Source organism: Falco biarmicus, chromosome 12 (assembly GCF_023638135.1).
Source record: "Falco biarmicus isolate bFalBia1 chromosome 12, bFalBia1.pri, whole genome shotgun sequence".
NCBI classification, from domain to species: domain Eukaryota; kingdom Metazoa; phylum Chordata; class Aves; order Falconiformes; family Falconidae; genus Falco; species Falco biarmicus.
In genome coordinates, this window is record NC_079299.1 from 31,863,160 (window position 1) to 31,876,424 (window position 13,265).

Genomic DNA, 13,265 nt, shown 5'->3' on the forward strand with positions numbered 1-13,265 from the left:
TTCAAACTGAGTTCTAATAACACATAAGGACCAATTCTTTGATTAATTCCCTTAGTAGATTCTCTTTATCTGTGCCAAGTGAGTGCAAAAGACAGTGTAAACAACTAACCAACAAAAACATAAGTGAAGAGGATGTTCAGAACATAAAAGTCCCAAAATCAAATAGAAAAACTGATGGAAAAAGCTAGGAACAATTGATTGGGGCCAGGAGGGACTGAGCCACAGGGATCCTAACTGACCTTGACATATAAAAATTGTAATACTCTTCTTCTCATGCTCTTCTCTACTTTTAAAATTGAAACAATAATCTCAAAAGGATATTCCATTATCAACATCTTCAAATTGCTGGTGGATTTCAAGTGGCAAAACTTTGCCCCAACCTTGTTTATGTCAGGTCAATAACATATTTTGCCATAGTTTCTTTTCAATATTTATTGATGCAACTGAAGGAAAATACTTTTGATATCTGGAATAATTAACCCAGAAAAAACAATACCTTTGGATATCCAAATCCTTGTTTGCTTAAGATACACGGATAATATTATTGAAAAATCACGTTTCACATTTTGGGAACTGATAATGCAGAAATATTTTTGGGATCAAGTTGAAGAGGCAATGAATGTTACCTGTTACTCTCCTGTGGTTTAAAAATATGAAAATGACACGCATGAGCTCATTGAGAAACAAATTCTGCACATTTACAGGTCAGAAGTCTATTGGCCAGGTAACAAGCACATACAACATGGTGCAGACAAATACATATCTAGAATTCATTAATATTGGTTTTGTGATTTTAATCACATTCAGATTCATCCAGTGCAACTTGTTTTCTGTTATGCCTTTGTTTATTAAAACATCTTCAATGTTAGTGCAATGCAGAACAATATATTGCTTGCAAACATGTACAAAACCTGAGTAACTTCATTAGGAGATATGTTAGTTATACACTTCTAAAATCCATTATTGCAACAAAAGTATTAAAGATGAGTGGATCACCTAAGACGATAAATACCTTATCCAATGCATGCATAGCAAATACAGGTCCATCATGGGCTTTCACTGTCTTAAGCAGCAGAGTATCCTTCCAGATGTAAATGTCTCCAGTAGCAGCACCAGAGAAAACCAGATCTTCTATTCGTCCATACGAAACACTCATCATAGTTTCCAATTTTCCAGTAGTTCCAAATGTTCCCCGTTTTGATGTAAAGCCTCCACCTGCAATATAAATGAAAGTAAGTCTTTTTCTATTTCGGTTTGTAGCCATAGTGCTGTAAAGGACAAATATCTTGACCCCATCATCTCTTGTGATTGCCTAGGACATAAGATACTAGAAATACTGAAAACACAGTGCACAAGGGAAAAACATAATAGAAGAAAGTTTATCTAGTAATGACAGTTTTGAAGCAGTACAGGCTCTATTTTTTCCCGATTGTGATTTCCACGCAAATGATAAATTCTGGTGAGAAACTGTGTAAAAAGACTTAATACAATGGCTGGCAGAGTATTTTTTTGCACAGAACAGTCTGCAAACTGCCTACCAAGCTTCTTCTCTTTAGGGGTGACCACAACTATAAATGAGATGCTAGGGGTTTGTTTTAGTTGTCCACTGGCAACCTGACAATTTGACAGCAGCTTTGGAGAATAAATGCCAGGATGTGCTTCTTTTCTGATTGTCAGAAAACCAAATTGCCTTACTCTGGTTCAGACAGCAGAAGTAGCCATATGTGCCCATAAATTGAGTGCTTATAGACAAAAATACACATACAGTTACAAAATAATATAGGCAGTGCTGTCCTTGCATCATGGCATCACGTATTTAATTTTTAACACCAGAATGATGGTCACAATTCCACTGACCAAGTCTTAATCCAAAATATACCAAAGAGACTATTCTTGGAGTAAGATACTGCTTCATGCAAATTCTTGAAATAGAATTTTGCAAACAGCAATGCAACCCTATTTAATTACTACAAAAATAGCCCAAACATAAAAAATGTAAAAAAAAAAATATTAATCTGAGAGCACCTGAAACACTTGAACACTGTAAACTACAGTATAAGTATATGAACTTCTTAAAACTATCTAATTTTGAGTTGCCTTGAGTTCTATATTTAGCTGCCCTTATGCTGCCTACCTTTGCTGAACTTTACACAGATGCTCCTTGAAATCTTTTTACTGAGTACTCATGTAGTATGTATAGGATTAAAAGTTATGAAGAACAAAAAACCCAGTCCTGCATAAAAAATACCTTCAATGAGAAACCAGCTTTGCTGTCTTTCTCAGTTTGACAGAACAGTCTAGACTGAGAGCTACTTTCTATTCTGAACATGTTGCTTATTAGTTTGCAGAATCATGTCCTGTTTATAAATAATGAAAAAAGCATTTTCAATTTTCATTGTTTAGAAAAGGAAACAAAACTCCTGTGTCATACAAAAAATACACGCCTTGATATCTTGATTCTTATGATAACATATCGTGATTTTTAGCCCAATGGATAAAACATAAATTACTCTAACTGAACTTCTGCAAAATACCTGATTCTTTATTTCTTTTTTGTTTTGCCCAGGCACATATTTTAAGGTCCATCCTGAAACCTATCTTTCCAGCCTGGCACCTTGAAATATGTTTCCATCTCTGTAAATCATCTCTGATGACTGAAAAACAGCTCTGTCATGAAACTGAAGGGTTGCTGACTTGAAGTGCAGACACTACCATTTTTCGCAGCATGCCAAAGGCACCTAAGATTCTTAGCTACCAGCTGGCATTTTCACAAGGGTCATAATCTGCCTAAGTGAATTATAGGACTGCATGTTTTCTGTGAGCCAAGGAGGCCTGTTCAGGAGAAATCCTTAATAGTATGACTAGAGTTAAAGAACAATTAGTTCAAAATGACTTCTAAAGAGAAAGGAATATTGTGACATTTGCCGATTCAGAGGTAGGTTTTCACCCCTTCGGTATTTTGTTAACTAGAAAATTGCTTTACAAATAAATAAAATTCTTAAACCAAGAACATGATGTTCCAGTATTAAAAATACACAGTCTCAAATAAATTAAATAGAAAATATTCAAGACAGTACCTGTTTGCTGCCAAAATTTGATGTGCTTCATCCCAACTGTGACTAGTTTGTCTACATGATGTGGATTACACTTCACTACAAATATTTTATCTTTATGGCCCCTGCGATAAAAATAAAAATTAAAAAACACAGTAAGGAATGACTTTATTTCAAACTAATTTCTTTTGAATAGGCATTTCATTGTATCTCAATGAATGTATTGCAATATATTGTGAAATATGCAAATACATAAGCAAACATAGTCTTTAACAATGAGAATCTTATCACCATGACTGTCATAGTCTCGGTGCAAATACAACAGCATGGTCCATAACACTAGGAGGATTGGCAGACAAGTCCCAGCATCGTCACCCCATCTAACAAGAAGTTGAGTGCCGTATTTCTAACCCACAAGAGTTTAGCCTTGGGAGTCTGACCCCGCAGGGCTGGCAGAATATATTTGAGCATATGCAGTATAGGAATTAGACTACAGAAACATGGTGAATAAAAATTGTCTCCCACTGAATTTCCGTTCATTTAAGTCATAATGAAGAAGCAGGCAACAAAGGTCAATGCAATTAAAAGAAGTTACAAAGAGCAACATAAATATTTAAATGGATAAGAACTCAATTAATAAATATTTAAAATGCTCTGTCAAGGAACATGAGGGAGTCTTTAACCTACTGTGCTTCAAGAGGAAAAAAATTATAAAATTGTAATTTAGGAAACAGTTCATTCAGCAGCATAGACACCTTCAAATTCAGTTGTCAGGTAATCAAATTTATTATTGGGAGTATGTATTTATGGGAATGTGTAAGTTTAATTTTCACCATGGCAAAAAATATTCCTAGATGTAAAGTAGAAATTATTTCTATTTCAGTGTTTTATAAAACACCAAAAGAAAAAATCATTAGCTTTCCAATTTTCAGGTTTTGTGCTGTGATAATGTCACAGAATCACAGAACGGTTTGGGTTGGAAGGGACCTTAAAGATCAGCTAGTTCCACCCGCCGCCACGGGCAGGGACCCCTCCCACCAGCCCCGTCCAGCCTGGCCTTGGGCACTGCCAGGGATGGGGCAGCCACAGCTGCTCCGGGCAGCCTGGGACAGTGCCTCATCACCCCCACAGTAAAGAATTTCTTCCTAATATCTAAATCTCCCCTCTTCCAGTTTAAAACTGTTACCCCTTGTCCTATACGTCCCTGTAAAAAGTTGCTTTCCATCTTTCTTCTAGGCTCCTTTAGGTACCAGAAGTTGCTTTAAGGTCTCCCTGGAGCCCTCTCTTCTCCAGGCTGAACAGCCCCATCTCTCGCAGCCTGTCCTCATAGGCTCCAGCCCTCTGAGCATCAAACTTGCTGAGGGTGCACCTTTGTCTGACAGGTTTAGGAGGTCTGGAAAATCACATGGTTCTGATAACCTCCTTGGATTCAGTATTTTCTTTTGGTGAATCAGTTTAGATGAAAACCAGTCCTTTACACCTTTGACATTTGAAGTACATCTTCTTGCGACTCCTTTTTCTCCTGTTCCCCTACTTTGCTATAATGATGCCCAGCCTTTCAGTTCAGGCCAGTTGTACTGCTGCTTCTGGAAAGCAAAATGTACTGCCTCGAGTGCAAAATCAAACTAATTGCATCCCAGTGCAGGTGTCCCTATAAAATGACAAGAGCATGCCTGCATCTGTGATAGGATGAATAGTGCTGACACATGAGACTTGGACTGCATGGCCTACATTGCCACCCCAATGTCCTCTGTGTCCTTGTGTTCTGAGGGACTGGTACAGGATACTCACTCTTACAGAGTAAAGAAAGGAGAAGAGCATGATGTTCGCTGATTTAGATTGTAAATAAATTTGACAACGCCCTCCTTCAGCTCCCCCAGGGATTGCTGTCCACTAACACAAAGCACAAGGATCAAACAGGACCAGCACTGTATCAGCATATAAGACATAAGAAGCTAGCAAAAGAAGCTCAGATAGATTTTGATTCCAACTGCATACGCTTACTCAGTAAGGATTTTAATGAAACTAGACAGAAGATTGTGAAGCCAAGAATGGGAAACAAGCTGTATAATTTATCTAGGAAGCAATTAAAACAAATAAATATACATATATTCTGAACACTGCAACCAGAAAAGAAAACTGAGAAGTCACGCTGAAATAAATAATCCTAATAAGATTAAGCAAAAATAATATTAACAAAAATATATATAAAAGAACTGCAGAATCAGATTAGTCCTTCAAATGAATTCTTCTTGTGGATCTATATGATTAAAAGGAGGTGTCCTATTCCTCTTGTCTCCTAAGGCCACAAAGGTCATGTCTAAAATTTAGATGTAAATCGTCCTGTATTGGCCTTTGTCTCTCTCTTTATATGTCTTACTGTGCTCACCAGAATGAGGGACTTGCCTTTAGGCACTGCTAAAATATAATCAATAATTTAAACTGGAACATTTTAGAAGACAAACTATTTCTATGTTCTCTGCAAGGACCCTGCATATTTGCAAAACAAAAAAATTAGCAATAATAGTAGATACATTGGGTACATATAGTATTATACGCTGAAAAGAACCTGAGAAATTAATCTTACATCTGTCCTGTGAGCAACATGAGACAGGTAGCCATTACAGCCCATCATTATCTTGTTTTTAAAAGCTGAGAAGGTCTCTATGGGAATATATAAGGTATTTCTCCACGTGTGAGTATGAAGCACAATCTGTCTGGAGACAGTAAAACTAGGATTGCAAAGCAAATGAAAACATCACGTTTTACAACACAGATAACACTGTTGATAAACAAGCCCTACATCGCAAATTTTAAACAGGAGTTAAAATCTTGCTGCCTAATAAACTATATGTCTGAGATAAAATTATATAGCTAATATAGATTATGGTACATACATACTAGGATCAAAACATTTATTTCTTCAGTAACGGTACACTACTGACAGATCGTGTGGCCACAAGAAAACCTTATTCCTTCTGAAACTAGTCGCCATATAGTAATTAAAGTAAATTATCTTTTACAGGCACTTTTTTGCAGTTACAATTTCTACTGACCAATGCTAGTTGTTACATGCTTGCAGGCAGCATATGAAATTAACTCCTTGCCTTTCTGGTACAGACGCCCATGCTTACACAAATTCTATACAATTCTAGTATCTTGACATCAGAGGTATGTTTGATTTGTCCAAATGTAAGACAGAAACCAAGCTTTCAAAAAGTTTGATGCTTCTGACATGTACAACTAGTTCAGTATAAAGAAAATGTTGCAGTTCAATATTTTAGAAGAAATAAAGCAAACACTTAAACCATAATCCATTCCTCTTCCCAGCACTGGTCCCTTCAAGCAATTGCAGAAGCTTCTTCACTGTCGGGTTATTAGCTAAGCCTTCAGTTAGTAACTGCATAGAACAAGTATCTCAGAAAAAGCTGACTCAGAAGAAAGTCAAGATCATATTCATCAAAGAAAAATATACTTGTATTAGAGGGAACTCTTTTTTCTTTTTAGAAAAGTGATCTGGTTATGTATACTGATGAAACCCAGCATATCATCTTAATACATAAAGGAAAATGTGACCTCTCTGATGACTTTGCCCTGAATCAGGAATAAAATTGGAAGAAAATGTTAACTTGAAAATCATTAAATGAACTGCAATATCAAAGTAGCTATCCTAACAGAAAAGCTAGGGAATTTTTGACAGAAACAGTTCACAGGATTTCCAGACACTAAGCTGTAGATCCCAAGGATTTTAGTCTTGATATATTGCTCTGAAACACCATTCTGTTTTCAGAGAGGTATTCAGTTTTTTTCCTATAAGCAAAGTAATACATGTGGATGATGCTATTCAGAAAAACATAATCACAGGAGACACACCGGAATGTATTCTTACCTGGTTGTTGCTAGCTTTTCTCCTTTTTTCCAATCCCAAAACACAATGGCATGATTATCATCTAGTCCAACAGACACCAAACATTTTCCATCAGCTGTGCAGAAACAATACTTAATGTTAAAGGTGCTAAGTCTTTAGCTGAAAATGTAACATGCAATGAACATAACAAATACACTGTAACCTGAATTTCAAATTATGTATATAATATGTATATATATGAAACAAAAAAAAAAGAACAAAAAAAAAGAACTAATACTTTGAGAGTTCAGATTCACTGATGGCCTTCAATTCCCAAAGCAGAGTGCGTACAGAATTAAACAAACTGAGACAGTCAGCATGTCCAAACTCTTAAGATAACTGGTCTATACCTGCTGAAAGTTTTATTCACAAGTGCAATATTTAGCACCAAAATGAGTACCTATTGGGTGATGACACATCAAACTGGAATCCCTAGATTTCACAGAGCACACTACTAATCCATTACCTAACCAAGGTGATTTTAAATATGGCATCACCCTTATCAGAGACAGAATAGGTTTTTCTGCTCAATTTTTAACTGGATGATTACAAGACAGGTTATTCTTTTCTAGAAAAGGTGTTCTTTTGACTTCATTATCTTCTATTATGTTTGTATGTCTGACCTAATTTAGTTTTTTTAAAATTTGTATTCCTTATCAAACCATTGACCTTTCCCAAAGGCAGACAACAAAACGTTCTGTGTGTAAGTACAAGGAAGGTAGGTAGGGTGAAACAAGACAATGAAAGTCAATTTCATAAAATCCTAGCACTCCAAAATAATTTTATTTGAAATATTTCTGACCAGATTATGCTTCCTTTCTTCTGCTTGAAATGGTGACAAGAATTACTAGTGTATAATGAAATGGGTGGTTAAAAGTTAATAGCCAATGTTATGAAACTATAAATATGATAAGAAACTATAAGGCTAAAATTAATTGCTGGCTATCATCTCTTCTACTGCAGGAAATACACAGAACTACTGATAACAAGAAGAAGAAAACCAAGAACAGAGTATCAGACATACAATACGTACATATCACACACATACAATATCATACACCTAGGCATCCTTGCTATGTGTATGAAATAATGATAAACAAGACCATTGTTAACAAACTTTAGAGACAAACTACTATAATGAAATTTTAAAAAATTTTAAAAACTTAACCACAACTGTTGAAGTACATGACAAGACAATTGAACTTTATAGGTTGTAGCAGGAGCTCACTCCCTAATTTTTTTTTTAACTGAAGAAAAGTTAAAGCTGGAGGAGGTAGAGCACTGGTGAGATGGTCAAAAGAGTGAACGGAAGCAATGATTTGAGGATGTTACTTCTTGTAAGTTAACAGAGATGGTAAAGACTCTCCGCTTAAGCATATTTGACTTCAAGAATAGTGAGAGTGCCACTGGTATAAATTACTGCATTAGGACTACATCAAAGCTCACAAGGCTGACTAAGCCCTCACAGCGAGATTGGGCTCACAGTATTTAGCAACCGAGTTCTATGAGAAGCAAGTCAAGGAGTAGGGGAATCACAGAAAGAGGGAAAGAGTTCACAGTTGAATGAAATAGGCCTAGATGGAAGGAGCGTAAGTAGGCAGAGTGGAATGAAGTTGAAACACAGGACAGGAAACCAAAACTGAGTTTATTTAAAAAAAAAAAAAAAAAAAGACACAAACAAGGAAACACAAAAAGTTAATGAGACAAGAAAGCAAAGGAGGCAGTAAGAACTATTCTATACCTATACTATTCTATATCTCAGTTTTAGTGAGATAAAATGCTGTGGTGATAGCTGATAGGAAAGGTAAACGTGCAGTAATATGTAATGTTTAGGAGGTATATTTGTATTTTTTGACGACGATAGTTATTTTTAGGGGTAACTCAATCATGTAAACTGAGCATGGCTGACAAAATTATGTTGGTAAGAATACAATTTAAGCTTTATTCACTTGAAACAGGAGGTTTTCTGCACTAATACGGGCTATACAAGCCAACTCACATCCAAAACTATAGAAGTTAAATTAGCCACCAGAGGGCACAACCAAACATTGCATGAATGAAATTCTAATCTTCAAATCGTAACACCATCAGAATGGTCCTACAAAAGTGATCTAGCTCTGTACACTCTTTTCAGTAATGACCAATAGCAGAGGTGTTAGAAAGTGCAGAAAGAACTGGCAGTATAGTCAGCCACCCAACCCAAAAAGGTTGGGAATTTTGGCTTTCTTTAAGCTGCAAGTAGTGTGACCTGAACCTAATTTAGAAATATCTGTTATTAACACAATGAAAACTCCCTACATAAGACCAAAGTAACACTCTGATCCCATAGTGAGGTGCATATTTGCACACCTGTCTGCTCCTCCCTATGCCAAGAATCTTAACTGAAGCCAGTGAGTAATGCAGCATGTGCATTCTCAGGATCAGGTCCTAAAGCAATGCTGTAATGATGCCCGTGGTTGCTACTTTTAGGAAAAGCTTTAATATTTTTTTACAGATTTGTGTCTTCAGAATAATGTGGCCAGCTTATTCTTTAGGCTTTGATAGAGGTACATGGATTCTAGTACACGTAGAACAGGAATCTAATTTGTGTTTAAAAAGTAAACCACAAAGTATTTTCTAAATATATGAACATTTTTTCAGCTAGGGATCTTAATGAGAATTTTTTTTAACAGCTATGCACATGATGTCAATTAGATCATCCTTATCAATTTTCCCTTCTTCTGGTACCGCATCTACTTTCAGAGCTACGTTACATGCCACAGTGGATCAGCAATTTCACATTTGAATTCCAGCTCTTGGATGAACACCAAGGCTCCTCTTCTCATAATGGAGTATGACTCGGTACCACAGACCTTGTGGAAGTAAAACTTCTTTCAAATAATCCTGTCTCATAAATGTGATCTACGTCCTAATGAATTCTTACCACATTTCTAGAGAGAATATTAAATAAATTATGTTAAATTGAAAAAATTCAGATTAAGAAAAGGATAGTTCAGCTAAAGTAATCTCATTTTTTAAAAAATATAGAAAAAAGGAGAATGAGTTTGTAAGCATTTTTATAAAGATGCAAAAGTATGTAAGTCACCACCATATGGATGATGTTTTTCAATGCTGAAACAGGGAATACCCATTGAGAACTGAGACAACTTAGGTCGTCCATCCCAGAAAGACAGGAGAAACAGAAGACAACTGTTTGTCATATCTACTACTTCTGTAAACTCACTGAAAAATGTGGGAATTGTTGGCAAATGTGAAGAACTGTATGAGCCCAGAGATCACATTTCCACCTCATTTATACGCTTCAAGTCACTATCCTGCTTGCTTTTAAATTATTACATCACCATGTAGATAGCTACCAGAGTCCCAGCTGTACACTTGGTATTATGTATTATGCATCACAAAAATCAATTCTTGATCGATTGACAGAAGGCCATTGACTGACTTCACTACACACACTATTTTTATCAAAAATGTCAGCAGACTTTTAGGTAAAATCTGTATTGGTTGTAAAATTGGCTAGCTATTCAAATTCAGATTTCATCATAAGGATTGCTTTTCGATTGATTGTTTACATAAATGCAGGTTATGGCTTACCTGAAAAATCCAGTGCACACACTCCTCTCTGATGCTGGCCTTTGAGCAATGATAAACATTTCAGTGTCTGCGTGTCCCAAACATGGATAGCAGCATCTCTTCCAACCTAAATCAGAGAGTTAATCAGAATATCTGTGCATAGAAGTGCAAAGCACACCAGTACCAGTAATTAGCCCTATCGTATCTTCAAAACACTCCAGAGGTAACTGCTTTTCCAACTGCTTTATTTTATCTTTTTCAAGATCTATTTTCTCTTTTAGACCAGTAGATAGTCTCTAAAACATCAGTATTCAGTATCACATTAATGATATAACTTATCATGATCTATGAATATATATGAATACACTGAATATATCATATTCAGTACCAGGTATCAGTAAAGTGCCCAACATAAAACAGCCTTTATCTGAACAAGGCTTTTGAACACTACTACAGTACAAAAATACTGAGACTGACCGATGAAACCCCAGATCCTCCTAGGATGTAGATAAAATACAGCTCCTGTATTTACAGATGAAAACAGAGGTTCAGAGTGAATGTAAGATTTTTTGCCAGGCCACAGCATAAAATTGGCAGATTTTGTTATACAGGAATGATTTATCAATCACCTCAAATAGTTTCCAGTCCAGTACTCCCCAGCAGGTTGGCAGGGATATGGGAAACAACACACAACTCACCTGTATTTAGGAGGAAACACTATACTACTGAAGGACAACGAGAACCACATTTTTCCTAACTGTATATTGTAAAGGGATTTTATTTCCACATTTTGCCAAAATCATCACTTCTAAATACCCACCTGTCCAGTAGCAACATAGTCTTTCACAGGGTGAATGCTTAGGCTGAGGATGTCATCATCGTGACCAAGATACAGCCTTTGAGTGTGTTGTTGCCTATTATATACAACAGCTACAGCAGCAATATGATACACTACTTCTCCAGTTTGTGTGTAGAACAAGTTATTTCGACAGTCGTAGCCTCTGTAACTGAAGTAAATATAAAACAAGTTATATTCTGTTCCAAAACTATTCTGGTAACTCCTGTAACAAGTTGTGCAGACAATTTGTGCATTAACTTGAAAAGAGTATAGCTGTGGTGTCAGCTTTATACCAAAAGTCTCACAGCACACAGGCAGGCTCTTCCCACCAACAGCAGACATTCATGAATCTTCTCATGGTTTACGTTGCACCTAACTCCTAAATTAGTACTATTTTCACAAAAAAAATATATATTTCACATAGAATTGTGTCCAGGTAAGTTTTACATGGAATGGATTCAAGCAGAAAGCTATTGGGCATTTTTACAAATCACAACAATCATGATCAGCTTAACAGAGAATCTTTGCTCCAGGAAACATAATGTGTAGGAAACAGCTAGTCAGAAATATAATTTTATAAAATGCTGATGCATTATTTATTATATGGCTACAGTATTATTATTATTATTATTGTTCCTTAACAAATACAACTGAAAAAGGAAAATCTATGTCTGATATTCAAAAAATTGCCCACAGTAATAATGACAAATTATTCTTGGTAAACACTGAAAAATGCTTTGCTAAATGCTCTGATACGAATGGATTAACATTGCTAGGAAGTTTCAGAAAAAGAACCAGAAAAAACAAGTATTATCTAACATTACTCTACCCATGTATAAACTGCAACTTCAAACTGTCCTCAGGCGCTCGCTCTCTTTTAAGGAAGGGCACAGAATGGTTTTTCTCTTTACTTTGCTGTTTCAGCTGAGGTAGGTCTTCTTTGTAAACCTGAAGAATAATTGTTAAAGTTACTTGCACATCTCCTGTTTTTGAAATATTTGTATATATGAAAGTAACTTTAAGTGTTAAATATATGTTAATGTGATGTTCAGTAGTTACAACATGGAGTACGTCACTATTGCTCCATACAGAACTTCAGTTAATAATGATTTTTTTCCAAACAATAAAGTCCCCTGACATGTGAGTGACCCAGAACATTAGTCTGGAGTAGCACAGAGTGTATTTTTTTCTAGAAGATTCCAGCATCACTTAGTGAAAAGGAATTTCAATATTGACTGGAACTCTTTAAATGTCACTTTAACTTCGTATGTGCTTGAGTGTACATACTCTAAACTGGACATAATGAATTAATTCTATCTAGGGATTATATTGAAATATACAGTAACCAACAGCACTTAAGTGATTTTCCAAAGTATCCAGAATCCTGAAGTAGAACTACAGCTCCATAAATAGACTAAAGACATAAAATACTATGTGTTTAAATCTTTCACAAATGCTGAAACTCTGCGGAGCTGCTAAAGATGTTCAAAGCATCTTCAAAGCTGTGGTACCAAACAAAATCCATTATAATGCTGAAATACAGCTTTATTGTTTGGTTTCTGGGTCTATGTTTCTTGGATTTTGCAAAAGGACAATGAAATTGCCATTCCCATGGAAATCTCCTGACTGCAAAGATGGAACACTGGATTTGTTACAAGAAATGTGTTCATATAATGGGCTGAGATTTTGAAATGGTAGGCACACAGAGCATAACATATTGTGTCTGTCACTCATACATATTGCACTTTATGCTGAGTTCTCATCCACTTATTCTTGTTCTTCAGTGAATGCTACCAATGAAACAGAATATAGAATCATCATTTTCTAATGCATCTCAAAAATCAAGAATCCTCTATACTGCTTCATCCATAAGATTAAAAAAACAAACAAACAA

The 13,265-nt window shown here is 35.8% G+C and overlaps 1 protein-coding gene across 3 annotated transcripts in view; it reads right to left on the reverse strand.

Annotated features, from left to right (window-relative positions):
- The window catches only part of EML6 (EMAP like 6), a 118,129-nt gene that overhangs the window by 36,033 nt on the left and 68,831 nt on the right, over nt 1-13,265 (reverse strand). For all 3 annotated transcript variants that reach the window (XM_056356918.1, XM_056356917.1, XM_056356919.1), the window contains exons 13-18: nt 12,201-12,319; nt 11,354-11,540; nt 10,555-10,660; nt 6,943-7,036; nt 3,078-3,178; nt 1,013-1,215 (exon numbers count right to left, since the gene is read on the reverse strand). In XM_056356918.1, the coding sequence (XP_056212893.1) occupies nt 1,013-1,215; nt 3,078-3,178; nt 6,943-7,036; nt 10,555-10,660; nt 11,354-11,540; nt 12,201-12,319 (810 nt within the window). The remainder of the gene's footprint in view (nt 1-1,012; nt 1,216-3,077; nt 3,179-6,942; nt 7,037-10,554; nt 10,661-11,353; nt 11,541-12,200; nt 12,320-13,265) is intronic.